This window comes from Alosa sapidissima, chromosome 11 (assembly GCF_018492685.1).
Source record: "Alosa sapidissima isolate fAloSap1 chromosome 11, fAloSap1.pri, whole genome shotgun sequence".
In the NCBI taxonomy this organism is placed as follows: domain Eukaryota; kingdom Metazoa; phylum Chordata; class Actinopteri; order Clupeiformes; family Clupeidae; genus Alosa; species Alosa sapidissima.
The window spans coordinates 5,303,955-5,318,954 of record NC_055967.1 but is presented as its reverse complement, the minus strand read 5'-3'; the positions used below and the strand labels follow the sequence as shown (position 1 = coordinate 5,318,954).

Sequence of the window (15,000 nt, the reverse complement as noted above, 5' to 3'; positions counted from 1 at the left end):
CATCGTTTCGCACTCACACAACAAATTACTCATTCAACCTCTGTCATAACATTGTCAGCACAATAAATACCCTAAAAGGTAATTAATCGGAATTTTTACGTGGTGGAAAAATTCAGTCGAATGTCTCACTGGCCCTATCTCTTGATAGGCAAAAACAACAAATAAATAAGCAAGTTGTCATTTCCTTGTTTGTCCACATCACAGTCACTTGATTAAAAGTTAGTCACAGAGCTTTAATGTGGGCCTCCCACCCCTGGGCGGCCATTTCCTGTGGAGGCTTTGGGACAGCGAGAGCCAGCCGGCAGGCGAGACAGCACAGCAAAACCAAGGAGTCAGGCTAAGGCGAGCTGAGCTGATTCAGGGCATTTAGTATAGAGGCTGACCACAGCAACAAGGTCTATCCCTACAGCCACTGCTTTCCAAGGGGTGTCTTCTAACCTAACCAGGCCTCTTTTTCTTTTTTCAGTGAAATATTGTTACAGTTTGAAATATCCACAATATGCCAATGGTAGCCTACACAGACACTGCCAAAAGATGTTGACACTGTAACTAATGCCATATTCAAGGCTACACTGTTCATATATGAGAGAACTGAGTTCATATATGAGAGAACTGAGTTGTACAAACATGCTTCAACAGACTTCAGACAACCTTTTTTTCAGTACAACCTGGAGAATGATTCTGACAGCCAGCAGCCCTTAAGCTTCACCACAATAATCAATCACCTGAGATCACTATCAGTAGTATAGCAGCTCGTGACTTAATTGTGTCATGTACAGCACAGTGAAACGGCTAGTCTGTGCAGTCTGCTGCAGAGCATGTTGAAAAGCAAGCAGACAATCCTCCCATTGGGGCAAGATAAGAGCTTTCACCATACATGGTCAAATATACAGTTATCAGGACTTCCAGTTGACATACATGCTTGAGCCACCCACTACCGGGCTCTGCTATATGTGTATGTGCTGTGCAGAGTCACAGTATTACAATAACTGTAATCCAAAATGGAATTGTATTTGAACTTTTTTCCCCCATGTCATCCTCTGTGCCCAGATCATACAAGGGTGATGTTAAGACTATAGTTGTCTTCTGCTCTAGAGAAAACTCTCAAACCGGAATGTTTTTCTTATCTGTTCACCACTTGGGCTTAAAGGAAACACACCCTCATTTTTTTCCGCTTCTCTCTCTACTTGCATGTGCCATGCTGAGTAGCTTTCATACAGTAATACAAATGTGACCGTTTTTGTCTGTGTCTAGTAAGAGACTGATCTATGAGCAATCGTGTGTGTGTGTGTGTGTTTGTGTGTGTGTGTGTGCATTTTGTCTCGCACATGTGTATTACAGTGCTGTTGAAAGGGGGCGTCTCTTATCTTTATATTACTGTAAAAGGCGCAGCCACAGACAACTCAGATAAGAATCAGAGAAGGCTATGATATCATTGCCTGGATTCAGGCCAACGCACAAGAGAGTAGAAAAAGAGAAAGAAAAAAGGAAAACACTGTACAATTGACACTGCTGATGAATTAGACCATCTAAACCAGGAGAACTGCCTCTCTACTGTTCCAACTATAGCTACAGTATACTCTCAAGGAAGGGTATAAGCCAGACAAAATACAAGACATTAGCACTGCCTACATGTACATGCATGGGCAAGCTTGATTTACATGGTGCTGGGACTTACATTGCACAAGACAAAAGCCTCCATCAGCGGCAGCAATCCCATTAAAATAAAGTGTTCTGAGCTGGTCTCTGTGGTGCTTAAAACCTGAATGTGCATGTGAGGCCCTGCTGCCACTGGTTTGCAGGCAGACTGCTTATGTACGGAGTGTCCTCATGTGCAGAGCGTGTGTGATTTCTGCCACAATGTGCCCCGCTCCCTCCCTCCCTCCCTCCCTCCCTCCCTCCCTCCTCCCTCTCTCTCTCTCTCTCTCTCTCTCTCTCTCTCTCTCTCTCTCTCTCTCTCTCTCTCTCTCTCTCTCTCTCTCTCTCTCTCTCTCTCTCTCTCTCTTTCTCCATCAGTCCTCTCGCAGAGTTTGTGTGTTTGATTCATTTCTGATTCAGACACACTGTGCCAGATTGCACCGTAAAATTGTGTCCCCACTGTGCAGGAGGCACAGGCAGTGTTCTCTTCGACCCCCACCCCCCCTCTCCCCCCTCCTCTGTTTTATTTTCACTGCTTTCTTAAATAAAGACTCTCTGTCAAATCTCAATAATGGATCACCCGTTTGGGAGCAACGTTATATAACCATCTCCCCTTACGAAGGCTAAGGGATTTTGTTGTTGTTGTTGTTTGTTTGTTTTCATCCTAAATGGGAGAAAAGCTGTCCTCGCTAGACAGCATGGTCTTTGAACACGTAACACAGTTGTAAGCGAGCTCTGACTTATTAAATTGTCATTACCTTGAGTGTGCTAGGTAGAGGCGAAATATGCATGAATGAAGAAAAAACCGACTAATGGATTTCAGAATCAAAGCAATGGCACTGTAATAGATTAAGTGTAAAATAGACCGGATTCTAATTATAGCTTTTAATTAATGAGGCTGAACAGTGCCTCTTTAGTTTGGAGAGCTGTATTGTTTTGGCTTCGCAAAAACCCAGGATAGGGCTGAACAATGTGCTCAGGCTTTCAAGAGCAGAAACAGCTGTGCCAAGAAAATCCTATTCATATTTTACTTGGAGAGTCCCTCAGAACAAAAATAAATACCATTTATAAGGCTTCTATGGGATTCAAATGGGGTAATAAAAAAAAACCCGCTTGTCCATAGGGAATACCGACGGATTTTACAGACCCAGAGTCATGGCGGAATAATGTGTGCAGAAACAATCTCTTGAAATATTCTTCTGACACACAAACAGCCCTTGTAATTGCTCTTCAACAGCCTGTAACTCTCCAGTATTAATGAGGGCCGCCGCAGCGCTCGCAGGAAAATTGCATAACAGGGTGAGTACTAAAATCCCTCACATTCCAGCAATCTCTCGTCGTTAATGCAAAACAGAGTGGGCACACATCATCCAAAACGGAATCTATTCCATGCTCGCTCTCTGCCTCGCTGGACACTCCAATCCTCTCTGATTGCCAGTGCAGAGACAGAAAAAAAACTGTCAATCTGTGTTGAACATAAACAGTGAAGATGCCCCCACATTAATAAGGTCTACATCAATGTTGTCTTTGCTAGTGTGTCCTAAGCAAACCTGTGTGTAATCTAAGAAGGGACTGAGCCACACTGCACTGTTTGTATGGGAATCGTTACAGATAACCTGTGATTAAGCCCTTAGTCAACAATAGATACTGATTAGCCTAAACTAAACTCTGAACTGAACCTTTGATATAATGTTATGAAGACTTGCCTGGAGTTTGGGAAAATTGTTTAACATTTTTTAGTTTGTTTTGTTTGTTTTCTACAAAGCTGGTGTCTTTCTTTCAACAAATTTCACAATTTCTATTTTGCTGTTACATTTATTGTGATCTAGAAAGAAGATGCAGTGGCCCTGAAATGACTACAGATTGTATAGATATAATGATCCATATGGTAATCATGGTTCACCCCCAACAATAACCTGAACTTCCACTTCATATGTCCACTAATGCTGAGGGTGCCAAGACTTCAGAAAAAGGAAGTCTATGGTAGGTTGCTCCAGTGGAAAAAAAAAACGACCACACATTGGAGGCTGCTCGAGCCTCCACAGCCCAGAGCGTCCCAGACGGGCAAAGCCACTCGGCAGTCTGAGCAGGCGGACAGAACCAGGGGACTGTCAGCTCAGCTCCCATTCTGCCACGCCAAACTGCTTAAGGAACCAGGACAGGCGCTGCAAAGTCAGCTGAGCTGCTCGGCAGAAATAACTAGATCAGCAGCATCCAGGGGAGGGCTCCAAGGTAGGATGTGAATGTGTGTGTGTGTGTGTGTGTGTGTGTGTGTGTGTGTGTGTGTGTGTGTTAGTGTGTGTTAGTGTGTGTGTGTGTGTGTGTGTGTGTGTGTGTGTGTGTTAGTGTGTGTTAGTGTGTGTGTGTGTGTGTGTGTGTGTGTGTGTGTGTGTGTGTGTTAGTGTGTGTTAGTGTGTGTGTGTGTGTGTGTGTGTGTTAGTGTGTGTGTGTGTGTGTGTGTGTTAGTGTGTGTTAGTGTGTGTGTGTGTGTGTGTGTGTGTGTGTGTGTGTGTGTGTGTTAGTGTGTGTGTGTGTGTGTGTGTTAGTGTGTGTTAGTGTGTGTTAGTGTGTGTGTGTGTGTGGGGGGGGGGGGGGCTGGTTTGTTTTGTCTTAGTTCAGCCAGCCAACCCTTGAGCCTTTCCTCTACCACAGTGAGAGAGCTTTAAACCCACAAAGGGCGCTTCAAATAAGTTAGTGGGGGATTTCACATGGGACCTAGTGATGACGCAGCACACTGCCTTGCACTGACAAATGGGAAGTGGCACAATCGAGTTTTCTGCAAGATGTGATGGCTAGCCACAGAAGTTGCATCAATAAATCATTGCACCAGAATGCACTATGATTCAGTGTTGCACTTCGAGCAGCCTTCTTCCTGTGAATCTGTTAGGCTGACTTGAGAACATCTTTTCTTCATCAGTGTGGCCTTCGCATGATTAGCATCAGGTTCTGTTTACTTTGGCTTGCCATTGTGATGAGCAGGTCTAGCGCTGTCTCTTTGGTAGGATGAGGCAGATCACACATAAAAGCAAAAAGATTTGTAAGACCCCAATCATATTAGGCTGCCTGGAAACGGCTCTGCGTTTTCTATAACCAAAACACGATGTGTCTAATTATGACATTGCACTCTGACATGCAACATAAAAAGGCAAACGCTATCTTTAAGGCCTCGTGTACTGCTATAGCTCTGTAGAGTCTAAGCCATTTTGTTCCCGAGTGCTAGTGAGTCATTTTATCCTCGAGCTAGCGCACGTGGTTAGGTAACACATTTACAACAAAAAAAAGTGAGAAGGGGACAGACAAATTGTGGTATGAGGCGAGTGTGATATTTCATAGAGAAAATGATTCATTTGCACCCTACCAGTTCATGTCAGGATGAAGACAGATCTTTCCCTCAGAGCAGAGGGAGCTGGCAGCTCTGCTGGGATTAAGGCTTGGATCCTCGCCACCCATCTCTGGGCTCAATCAGCGATCCAAAACACTTCCACTGCACTCACGCTGGGGCTGCGATACCAAGCCCTGTTTCCGTACAGACGCAGGCCTAGATCTGGTGCAGGGGGGGCTGGTGAATCTGCGCTGGGCCAGGGCCAGGTCTGTAAAGGAGTTGGCTGCGGTTTTGAGCCAGAGCGGCAGGCCCGGCCGAGCCGTAAAGAGGGCGAGGCGGCGCTGCGCTGCTCCTCCTGGCCTGGTTTGGAGAGAAGGCCTCTCCCTCACGCCCAGCGCTCCCCGCTTGTGAAAAATCGGAGGCATGCGCGGAATGGCAGGCCGACAGCCCAGCGCTGAGGAGGCTCCTTCTTCCCCCCCATCACACCCTCCACCCCACCCCCCCCCCCCCCCCCGCAAAACGCTCGACTCGTTTGCTCGCTCGCTCGCGGCGGCTGCTCTGCACTGTTTGGAACAAACAACAGCTGCAGCTCGCTCACCCAAGTCACCCATGCCAAAGGCTGAGCCCCTTCTGGGCACTGAGCCCGCTCTGTTGCCCTGAACGGCCTGCAGGCTCTCTCCCTCCTGCCCACCAAGCACAGGTTCACACACAACTGCTAAGACGTGGCAAGCCAGGGCTTGGCGCTTAGCTGTATGCCCTGCTCCCTTCTTAAAAGCCTGAGGTGGCCACTCTGTGCCAGGCAGGTCAACAGGGGCACACCTGGAGTCCAGTCAAAACCTTTCTCAGCCCAGAGGCTTGACTATCACCACGGTGTCATTGAAACGCTGTTGATTTAACGTTGATTAATGAGTGCCAATTAATAGCAGGTGTGGGAACTCATAAATAATCCCGCCTACAGAGGGCGCCACACAATTCCAGGAGGAGAACTGGAGAGCATTTCGAGTTAGTGCCCGGTCCACTGCGGGTGACGGGGTGCAGCGCGAGCGGGAAAGCAGAGGTGGGGCGGGTGACAGGGAAGGGCACAGCGGGGTAGGGTAGGGTTCACCAGCACCTGACACCGCCTCTCAGGCAGCGCATAGCGGCCATGACAGCCCGTCCACTTATTGTGTACACAGGACTTAGAGGGATGCCATGGCCGGCATACTTGCACGGTACTGCTGGGCTAGGCATCTTGCTAGGCCCTCGCAGGCCTTATAAGGACTGGGCTCAGTACCGAGGAAAAAAACAGATGCACCTGTCAATAGAGGGAAGGAAACTGGAGGAGGGAGGTGGAGAGTGAGAGATGGAGATGGCTGTGGGTGGTGCTGGTGGTGGTGGAGGTGCTAGTGGAGGTGGGGGTTTGCCTTAAAGAGACCACTGCGTGTGTTCACCTGATAACGCTCGTCTCACCAGACTTCCCTTTGCACTACTGTAAGGGTAAAACCAATCATCTCTAAAGTAAGCAGACAAAAGTTTCCCATGAACACTAATGGCAACTACTTGATTTAGAAGTAGAAAAGCATAGACTATTTTGGCAACTGGTATTCACTCATCAATATCTTCAGTGGTGCATCATCCATTTACTGCAAGGCTAAGGGACAGTGCTTGTTCACAGAAAGGAGAGTGGACAAAAGTTATGAATAAACACAAGGCCTCTATAATGTAATAACCACCTTCGCACTGTTTAAATCACACGGACAGTTTTATGTGTTGCAATTATACACTGAAGGCCAAGATAAACAAAGTTGTAGCTTAAACGAAATCTATGCCATCTATCAACATCTTTGTGTCATGGTATATTGTAATTACTACTCTGTTGTGTATCACTCTATTAAATAGTCACTTACATTTACATTTACTATTTACTATTATAGTGTATTTACATTTACTATTATAGTGTATTTTAAGTTTGTTAAAAAATCATATTTAATCTCTCTACTCTCAAAATGTATTTGAAACAAAGGCAGCATTGCGATTAAAATGACAACATGCTTTTCAAAAGCCACTTCCTTCGTGCTACGTCAGATAAGTCCATATAGTAACAGTGTCCACTTCTGCATTATAGTGTTGTTTACCCCAGGCAACGTGGTGTTGACATAGACAAAATAGCCCATGGGAGAACACAAGCAATCCTGGCATTTGTAACTGTCAAGAAGGAACAGTTGGACACATGACCTTGGCAGTGTCCTTGGCGATTTGACAGTGTGTGTGTGTGTGTGTGTGTGTGTGTGTGTGTGTGTGTGTGTGTGTGTGTGTGTGTGTGTGTGTGTGTGTGTGTGTGTGTGGGTGTGTGTGTGTGTGTTTCAGCAGGTCAGAGACATCAACAGCTGCCACCATAATTTTCTTCCGCTCGCGTTTAAGTTTTGTACAGGTACAGCTTTCATAGGCCACTGAGTTTGTACCCAGACTTATAATAGCACATCATACAATGAACCTCTCCAGCATCCATTACCTGGAAATGGAGGAAGCCAAAATGCACAAAATGAAGTGTCTAGAGCAGAAAGAACTTCAGCCTAGTCAAGCCTTGGACATATCACTCCTTCTGTCTTACAAAAGGTTTCTCTTCAGCATTCAACAACAGTGAAAAACTAACCATGCTATATGGTTCTGACTGAACTACTCAATATATATATATATCTATAGATCTATCTTTCATGATACAATTATAACCTGAATTCACCATAGCGTAAGACCAGTTGCAGTATCAGAGAGAACTGTAGAAATTATTTTGGCCTTTTGACTTCCATCTACATACATGTTCTACATCAGATGTGGATGCATCCAGTAATCATGGCTAACCTTCATGTTACAACAGCATTACACATGCAAAGCCAGACAACTATCCAAGGAGAGGGAAGAGAACCTGATAGCTCTCATGCAGTCAGACAAATAATGTATTCAAAGTAGGGTTCTGGGCCTTGTTCAAGAGAAGGGTATAAACACATTAGCCTTGTGAACCATACTCTTGACTACGTTCTTGAGCAGAAGTATGTAGACGGCGGAGCCAGGCTATAAACACATAGTGCAAGAGACCAAAACTGATTGCTACCACTATACTACCACCATAACCACAGGTGATTATGTATCTGACGGAGAAACTGGGCCTGGGACAGTGAGAGATTGTGACAGCACAAAGCCAGTGAGCAGCTGACTGTACATCAGAACCGACCCAGATCCGACACAGTTCTAACAGATATGCATCGGATCTGGGCCAGGTTCGGCACGATCAGTCAGCCGCCACCTGGGAAAGTTCTGAGGGTCTGGCAGAGCAGCGAAACCATCCTCGTGGGGGACTTACCGGCCGGGCTGGAGCCTACGCCGTTTGGCACAGACAGGTCAGGGGGACCCAGCATGGCACCTAATGAGATGTATAAAAATGAGATGATTAACCATCTGCATCAATTAACCATCTCGGGCTGTGCTCAGAAGCGTCGATCTTATACCTGTAAGTCGTCCATCATGAAGCCCACCTGACCCACCCCTATTCCCCAGACAGCAGTTGAGGCTCCATCCACACAGATACTTCTTAGTTTTAAAACACATCACTTTTGCTACGTTACGTTTGGCCTCCATACTACTGCAGAGTAGTCAAGCCCCTAAAATGGAGACCGTAGAAAATGCTATTGACCCTATTTTTAGTTGGAAAACTCCCAAATTGCATTTCCTGATACTGCGATGCTCTGGACGAACTTTCATTTTTAAACTTAAACTATATTTGTGTGGAGGCAGCCTCGACACAGAGGCTCTGGCTCAGATCTGTTGCAGAAAGATCAGCTACCTGGGTGTAGAACTGACGTCAGGATCACAAGAGATGATAAAGTGGCATGGAGGATTCTGGGGAAGTGTGAATTAGGCCATGTGGTAGAATGAGGCTTCTGCTCAGGCTTAGCTACTGATTGGTTAACCTGACTTCTAACCAGGTGGCTAACCTCTTGCTGACATTCCCAACTCACATTTTGCTATTGTAAATTGTAAATCACCATTTTGTGTTGTATTCCTTCCACTCAGTTTTTAATTTTTCAATTTTGCTTTTTATTAAGATGAGGAAATCAAGTGTAATTCATGCTCTGGAGTCAATTGGTATACCACCTCCTGTGCATGTTAGACACCCTGGCAAGCTGCAAAAAGCGTCTGGCAAGGGATGTGGTTTGAGCGGGATAATAGCGGATCACCGCACTGGGCTCTTCCGCAGCTGTGAGAACCTACAAGTACACATACGTGCTTCCACCTCTCACCCACACCGTCTGCCACTGCACAGCTCCCACGCTCAATTTCATACACATCCGCGCAGCAAAACAGCAGCACAATAGATTCGGCGCAGTAGATTTAGAGAGTCAGGCTGTCATGTTTAGCTTGCAGAGCCTAGGTTAAGTGCCTTTCAGTTACCATATAGACCTATTATGGGAAGACAAACAAGAGCCGAGAGCAGTGACTGGTGTGAAAGTTGAACATTCCAACATATGAATATTTGTTTGGTTCACATGGTCTGGTAATTAGCAGTCCAGCCCTGTAGTCATCACTCATGCTCATGCTCAACTAAGAATGCGCACATTCTGGGATATGTGATAGTGCCTGCTTCAGGAGTCAGGAGTTCAGGACTGCACTGAAAATTCATGGTTCACCTGTCTTGACCCCCCCCCCCCCCCCCTCCCCCCTCTCTCAAATTCAAATTCAAATTCAAAAAGTGCTATATTGACTTAACAAATAGCTACAAATTTGTATTGCCAAAGCAATTATTAAATAAGATAACAGAACTTATCCCCCGGACACAAGAAATACTATTTTCTGATTGGCTGATAGGGGACTATCAATTCTGTATATCAGGACACCTATGAAGTAGATCTGATAAAAAATAATCTTTGCACTGCTGACACAAACATTTGTCTTTCGGCAGCCAGATTTTTTGTGCCAGCCAGTTTTCCACTAAGCGGTGTTGAGTTTGTATTTCTTCATTATGTTTCAGTATGACCCCCCCACCACCCCCCACCCCACCCTACCATTTTATCTTGTGTATACTCTCTGTTTAGGGCCAAATAGCATTGCATCTTGTTTGTTTTTAAAATTGTATTTTAGGTTTGAGAGAGTTTGATTACGCCAGTGCAGTTTGGACCTGGTCTTGGTCTTTTAAAATGTTAGATGTTAGTGGAAGTGAATACCTAAGAACCAGGTTAGTAAGAGGTCCACAAATAGGCACCGACATGAGTGCACTGTCACTCGCTACAGTACGTACATCAGCGCCAACATTTTTAACTGGCAAGCATTGGATAAACAAAGGATTTTATTTAGCGGCGTCGACAAAATAGAACTGAATCTATGTGTCAGCGGCGGCAGAGCTTGATGCTGGTGAGTTGTAGTGAAAACACTGGAATCTAATGTAATCAAACGTCGAAAGTAGAGTGGGCCACACTCATGCCTGTGCCTATGTGCGGAGTGCTTTATCTATGCTTATCTCAAGGTATTGCAAGGCTTTATAATGGAGAGAGTTTGGGTCAATGAGTTTGTTTATGAGTGTGTTTTTTTTTTTTTTTTAATTTGGGGAAGGACATTGGCCTAATTCTGCCCTGCATGCATTGTTTGTTGTGTGCCAGTGGACATTTAGGATGTTTTAGCAGAACTCAACTTGCAGGGTCTCAACTGGATGTGTCTGTCTCTGTCTCTCTCTCTTCACTCCCACCCCTTCCTCCCCCTACCGCTTTTCTTGTGAAGCTTAACCACAGAGGCCACTGCTGTCAGACCCAACACAGTCCACCTTGGAAAAAAAAAAAAAAACATTGACTGGCGTTGCCATGACAACTGTTTTCAATTAATCGTACTTCCGTTCCATAGTGGAGGGTGCAGAAAAAAGGTGTGAACTGCTACACTCATATAGCAAGTGTTTACGGCATCAACAAATTACTGTACGCTTTTGTAGCCAGACAGGCAATGATATGGTGCATTTCAAACACCAGGACTGACGTGAGGTAAACCTACTTCAGTTTACCGGTAAGCTTCCTGTTATGCACAACAGGTATGCAAATGTTCACAAAGCACAGCATGTGTAGTATCTACCTAACGTGACCATATAGAGCAACGCCTCAAAACCACCATCCTCCCACACACATACACACAAACATACATAGGCACACACACACACACACATACAGTACATATATGCATACATACATACGCACACACACAGCCACACAAGGCATGAATAAAACATGGTATCTGCATGGCCATGAATCTGCACTTCATGAATATAGTCATCCTGTTATCACACCTCTGTGAGTCTGAAAGGCATCGCATGATACACAAGGAGCATGAGGTCACGTCCTGCAGGACATGACTTCTGCTGAACTACATGCAGTACAGGATGCTACAGTAGATCACTGTGAGTGGCTCAGAAATCCAAATACACCATCGATAGTCTATGAACTTCCTCTGAAAATATAAAACTTTTAAAACATAACAAAATATATGAATAAAAAAGACATAGGGCCCTATTTTCATGGCGCAAAGCAGATTATCATCCCGACGCAAAGTTTATTCCTATTTTACACTCGAGTTTTGTGCTATGCACTTCACTTTTATTTAAAAAAATCGCTATCTTACACCATCTATAAAGTATTACGCCACTGACCAAGAAAAACCAGGTCTATAGCGAAAGACGCATATGAAGCACAGCTGAAGATGCACTGTGATGATGTAAGCAGCAACTCCTCTGCAGGATTATTGTCCTTAGGTTTTCTATTCAGTCATTCGAACATTATTGGGGTAAGTCTGGCTTTTTTCAGGCTACTGTATGTTTTCGATGGTAACCCATTGTCAGTCAATAGTGAAAGTAATTAACTGTGTATAACTTTAATGTTTTGTCGTTGATTATGACACCAAGGTGAAGTTAGTTTCACTTTGCCAATGAGTTCAAATAATAGATGAGTGCAGATGTGTGTAGGCTATACTCTGCTAGGTTTTAGTAAAGCATGGTTTAGTGGAATACCTGTTTCATACGGTCTCGCGTGCAAGCCTACCTGTCACGGACTATCAAAATACTGATGCACTGTTTGAAGTTGCGCTGCTTGCTGTTAAAGGGAATGACAGATGTCATTCTCATTGGTTTAAATGAGATGTTACGCCCAAAACACACCCATGACTGATTAAGAAACATGTTGTGTTATCTGCCCAACGTTCAATAACGTTTGATAACAAAACCACTCCCAATATAAAACCCAAATGCCCAAAAACCCTCATGAACTTTTTCATCCATGATTAGAAAATTCTGATTGAAATACAAAATAAATTCACGTACTGTATATTCTGTTTTCATACTGAATTTGTATTAAATTTTCTACACATGGCTGTATCATCTGCGTGCACTACAAACAATACCGGTTCATCATTTCACATTAAGCACAGCTGTGTGAGGCCGAGACTAGATACTGACCTGCGCTGCCGGTGCTGGGGGGTCGCTGGGGGCCCCCGCCAGACACCACGTTCCTGTGGAGGGAGGCATGTGGAGGGGACAGCATCCCGCTCTCGTTCAGGGAGGCGGCGGCCGCCGCCAGGGCCTGGGAGCCCAGGGATGCCGCACCTGGGTTGTAGGACATGACGTTGGGGTTGCTGACCGGCACGGTCACGTGCATGGAGAAGTTTTGCTGGGGCAGTCCCGCGGGCTGTGGGGAGAGAAAGGGGTGGGGTGGGGTAGAGTTGGGGAGGGAGGTGGGTTGTGGTAGGGTAGATTTGGGGAGGGAGGCAGGGTGGGGTAGAGTTGGGGAGGGAGGTGGGGTGGGGTGGGGTAGAGTTGGGGAGGGAGGTGGGGTGAGGTGGGGTAGAGTTGGGGAGGTTGGTGGGTGTGGTAGGATAGATTTGTGGAGGGAGGTGGGGTGGGGTGGGGTGGGGTAGATTTGTGGAGGGAGGTGGGGTGGGGTGGGGTGGGGTGGGGTAGAGTTGGGGAGGGAGGTGGGGTGGGGTGGGGTGGGGTGGAGTTGGGGAGGGAGGGAGGTGGGGTGGGGTGGGGTAGATTTGGGGAGGGAGATGGGGTGGGGTGGGGTGGGGGTGGCACAAAGAAAAAAAAACACGTGTGGAGATCAGACACTGGGCTGGCACACCTGGTGTGGGTGATTGCATGGCCACTACAGGGTGGGTGCGGTATTCACCGAAGGGGGCAGGGCTTTCTGGCACAATGCCACGTAGTGCCACATGGGCACACACTTTAGGGCATCTTATTCATTCATCCCTTAAACAAAGACCCGCAACAAATAGTCCAGGTGGGACCCGAACAAGTGGGGAAGTGTTCACCTTATTCACTCTCCTTCATTTGAACAATGTGTGCGGCAGTATGGGGCCATAATAACACTGTTTGTGCTCCTAACAGCCATACCAGCAGTGAAAGATGACCCCGGGGCTTTGGTACTTTATTCCAACAATGGGGCAAAACCGGAGAATGGATTGCATGGTGGAAAATGTAATCTCGGGGGAGAAACCTGTGTTTCACCTTGGGCTGCCCACAAAAAAAAGTCTTTCTGTCTGGTGAGGAATAGCTGAGGATCACAATTACACTGTTGGGGGCAGCTTGGGCCATTGGAAGGGAACACATATTTTCCGCTACACATAAAACCTCTCACTGGACACAAAACATTACAAGACAAAAAAATTAAATATGCACATAGGTACATTACGGAGACATGCAAAATCGGTGCAATATCTTACCGGCTTACCAGTGTGGCCTTGAGGTAGTCAGCATTGCAATGAGTGAGTCCTAGGCTATAATAATGATGCTGACGTGTAATTTGGTTGCTTAGGAGATGCGACAACTCACTGCTCTTGCAGCAGGTGCGCATGAGAGGAACTATGGACGTGCGGGCTCGAGGACCCGACTGAGTGGTGTCATATTGACTTGTCAACGGCTGCTGTACAATGCTGACCATCCAAAGCTCGAGGGGTTGAGAGTGAGGGGGCTGCTAGTGTGAGCTCACTCCATTCACAGCACGGTACAGTGAGGCAGTTAGTGAATTTTAGTAGTGTGTTAATGCACAAAAGAAGGCTTTCTCAAGACCATTTCACAGAGACAGAGAGAAGGGGAGAGAGAGAGAGGGAGAGAGAGAGAGGGAGAGAGGGAGAGAGAGAGAGGGAGTAAGTGAGAGCGGGTAAGAGAGAAGGAAGAAAAAATAATCACTTCGGCACTCCGGTCAGCGCAGAATGTTATGGTTGGCCACCCGCAATAAGATCACTATTGTCTCAGGTAAAAAGCTCTGTTTCATAATATAATATACAATATCATATAGTATAATTCCAGCAGAAAAATGGCTAAGAGCTCGAGAATAACGATTTTGCCTGCCAGAAAGTTTTTGCAATGATGCTGGTAAGACACAGGCACTACTGCTCTGACCACGAGCCCTTATCACACTGCTGGGGCACTACAGGAAATGCCTGGGCAGAGCTGGACAAGGCTCCAACGTTCCTCCACTGAAATGGGGGTGGGTGGGGGGGGATGTGGACAAAAAGGCTCAGCTCAGAGTCATGTATCACATGACACTGGTGTGCCAATCCTCCAGAGTGAGATTTCATTTCCACACTGCTCAGAGTGGAAAAGAGCAAACTGGAAGAAAACAGAAGAAATCCTCATCATCCCTTCTAGTGAAAGGGTCTGGCAGTAAAAGAAAGCCTAGGAGAGTGGTACTAGAGGAATCTAATATTGGTCATACAAATAAGTATAAATATTTGTAGAAGTACCATCTGCTTTTAAGCTTTTATCCAAATTGGAAAAGGCTTTTTTTTTTTTGCCTTTTCACTTTAATTATTTTTTCCTCAAACAGTGGCGTACAGTCAACAGCCAAATATTCCAACTTCTCCCCAACAGAGCTGTGGTTAAGGCTCTACCTACTCTAACAATGTGATCTTATCAGGGTGAGTGAAATTAAAGACTGCAATAATTAATAATAAAAAAAAACATACATCTCAAACAAATGTTAAAAAAAAAAATCGTTATGCTTCAAGAGACCGTGTTTGTTGTTGTTGACAGAAGT

General features: G+C 45.7%; 1 protein-coding gene across 12 annotated transcripts in view; it reads right to left on the bottom strand.

Moving 5' to 3' along the window:
* mef2aa (myocyte enhancer factor 2aa) overlaps positions 1–15,000 on the bottom strand; it is a 97,107-nt gene that overhangs the window by 13,559 nt on the left and 68,548 nt on the right. For 7 of the 12 annotated variants that reach the window (XM_042109318.1, XM_042109324.1, XM_042109326.1 and 4 more), the window contains 2 exons: positions 12,420–12,648; positions 8,298–8,357 (listed from right to left, as the gene is read on the bottom strand). In XM_042109318.1, coding sequence (XP_041965252.1) covers positions 8,298–8,357; positions 12,420–12,648 — 289 coding nt within the window. The remainder of the gene's footprint in view (positions 1–8,297; positions 8,358–12,419; positions 12,649–15,000) is intronic. The other 5 variants (XM_042109321.1, XM_042109327.1, XM_042109329.1 and 2 more) reach the window with 1 other exon arrangement.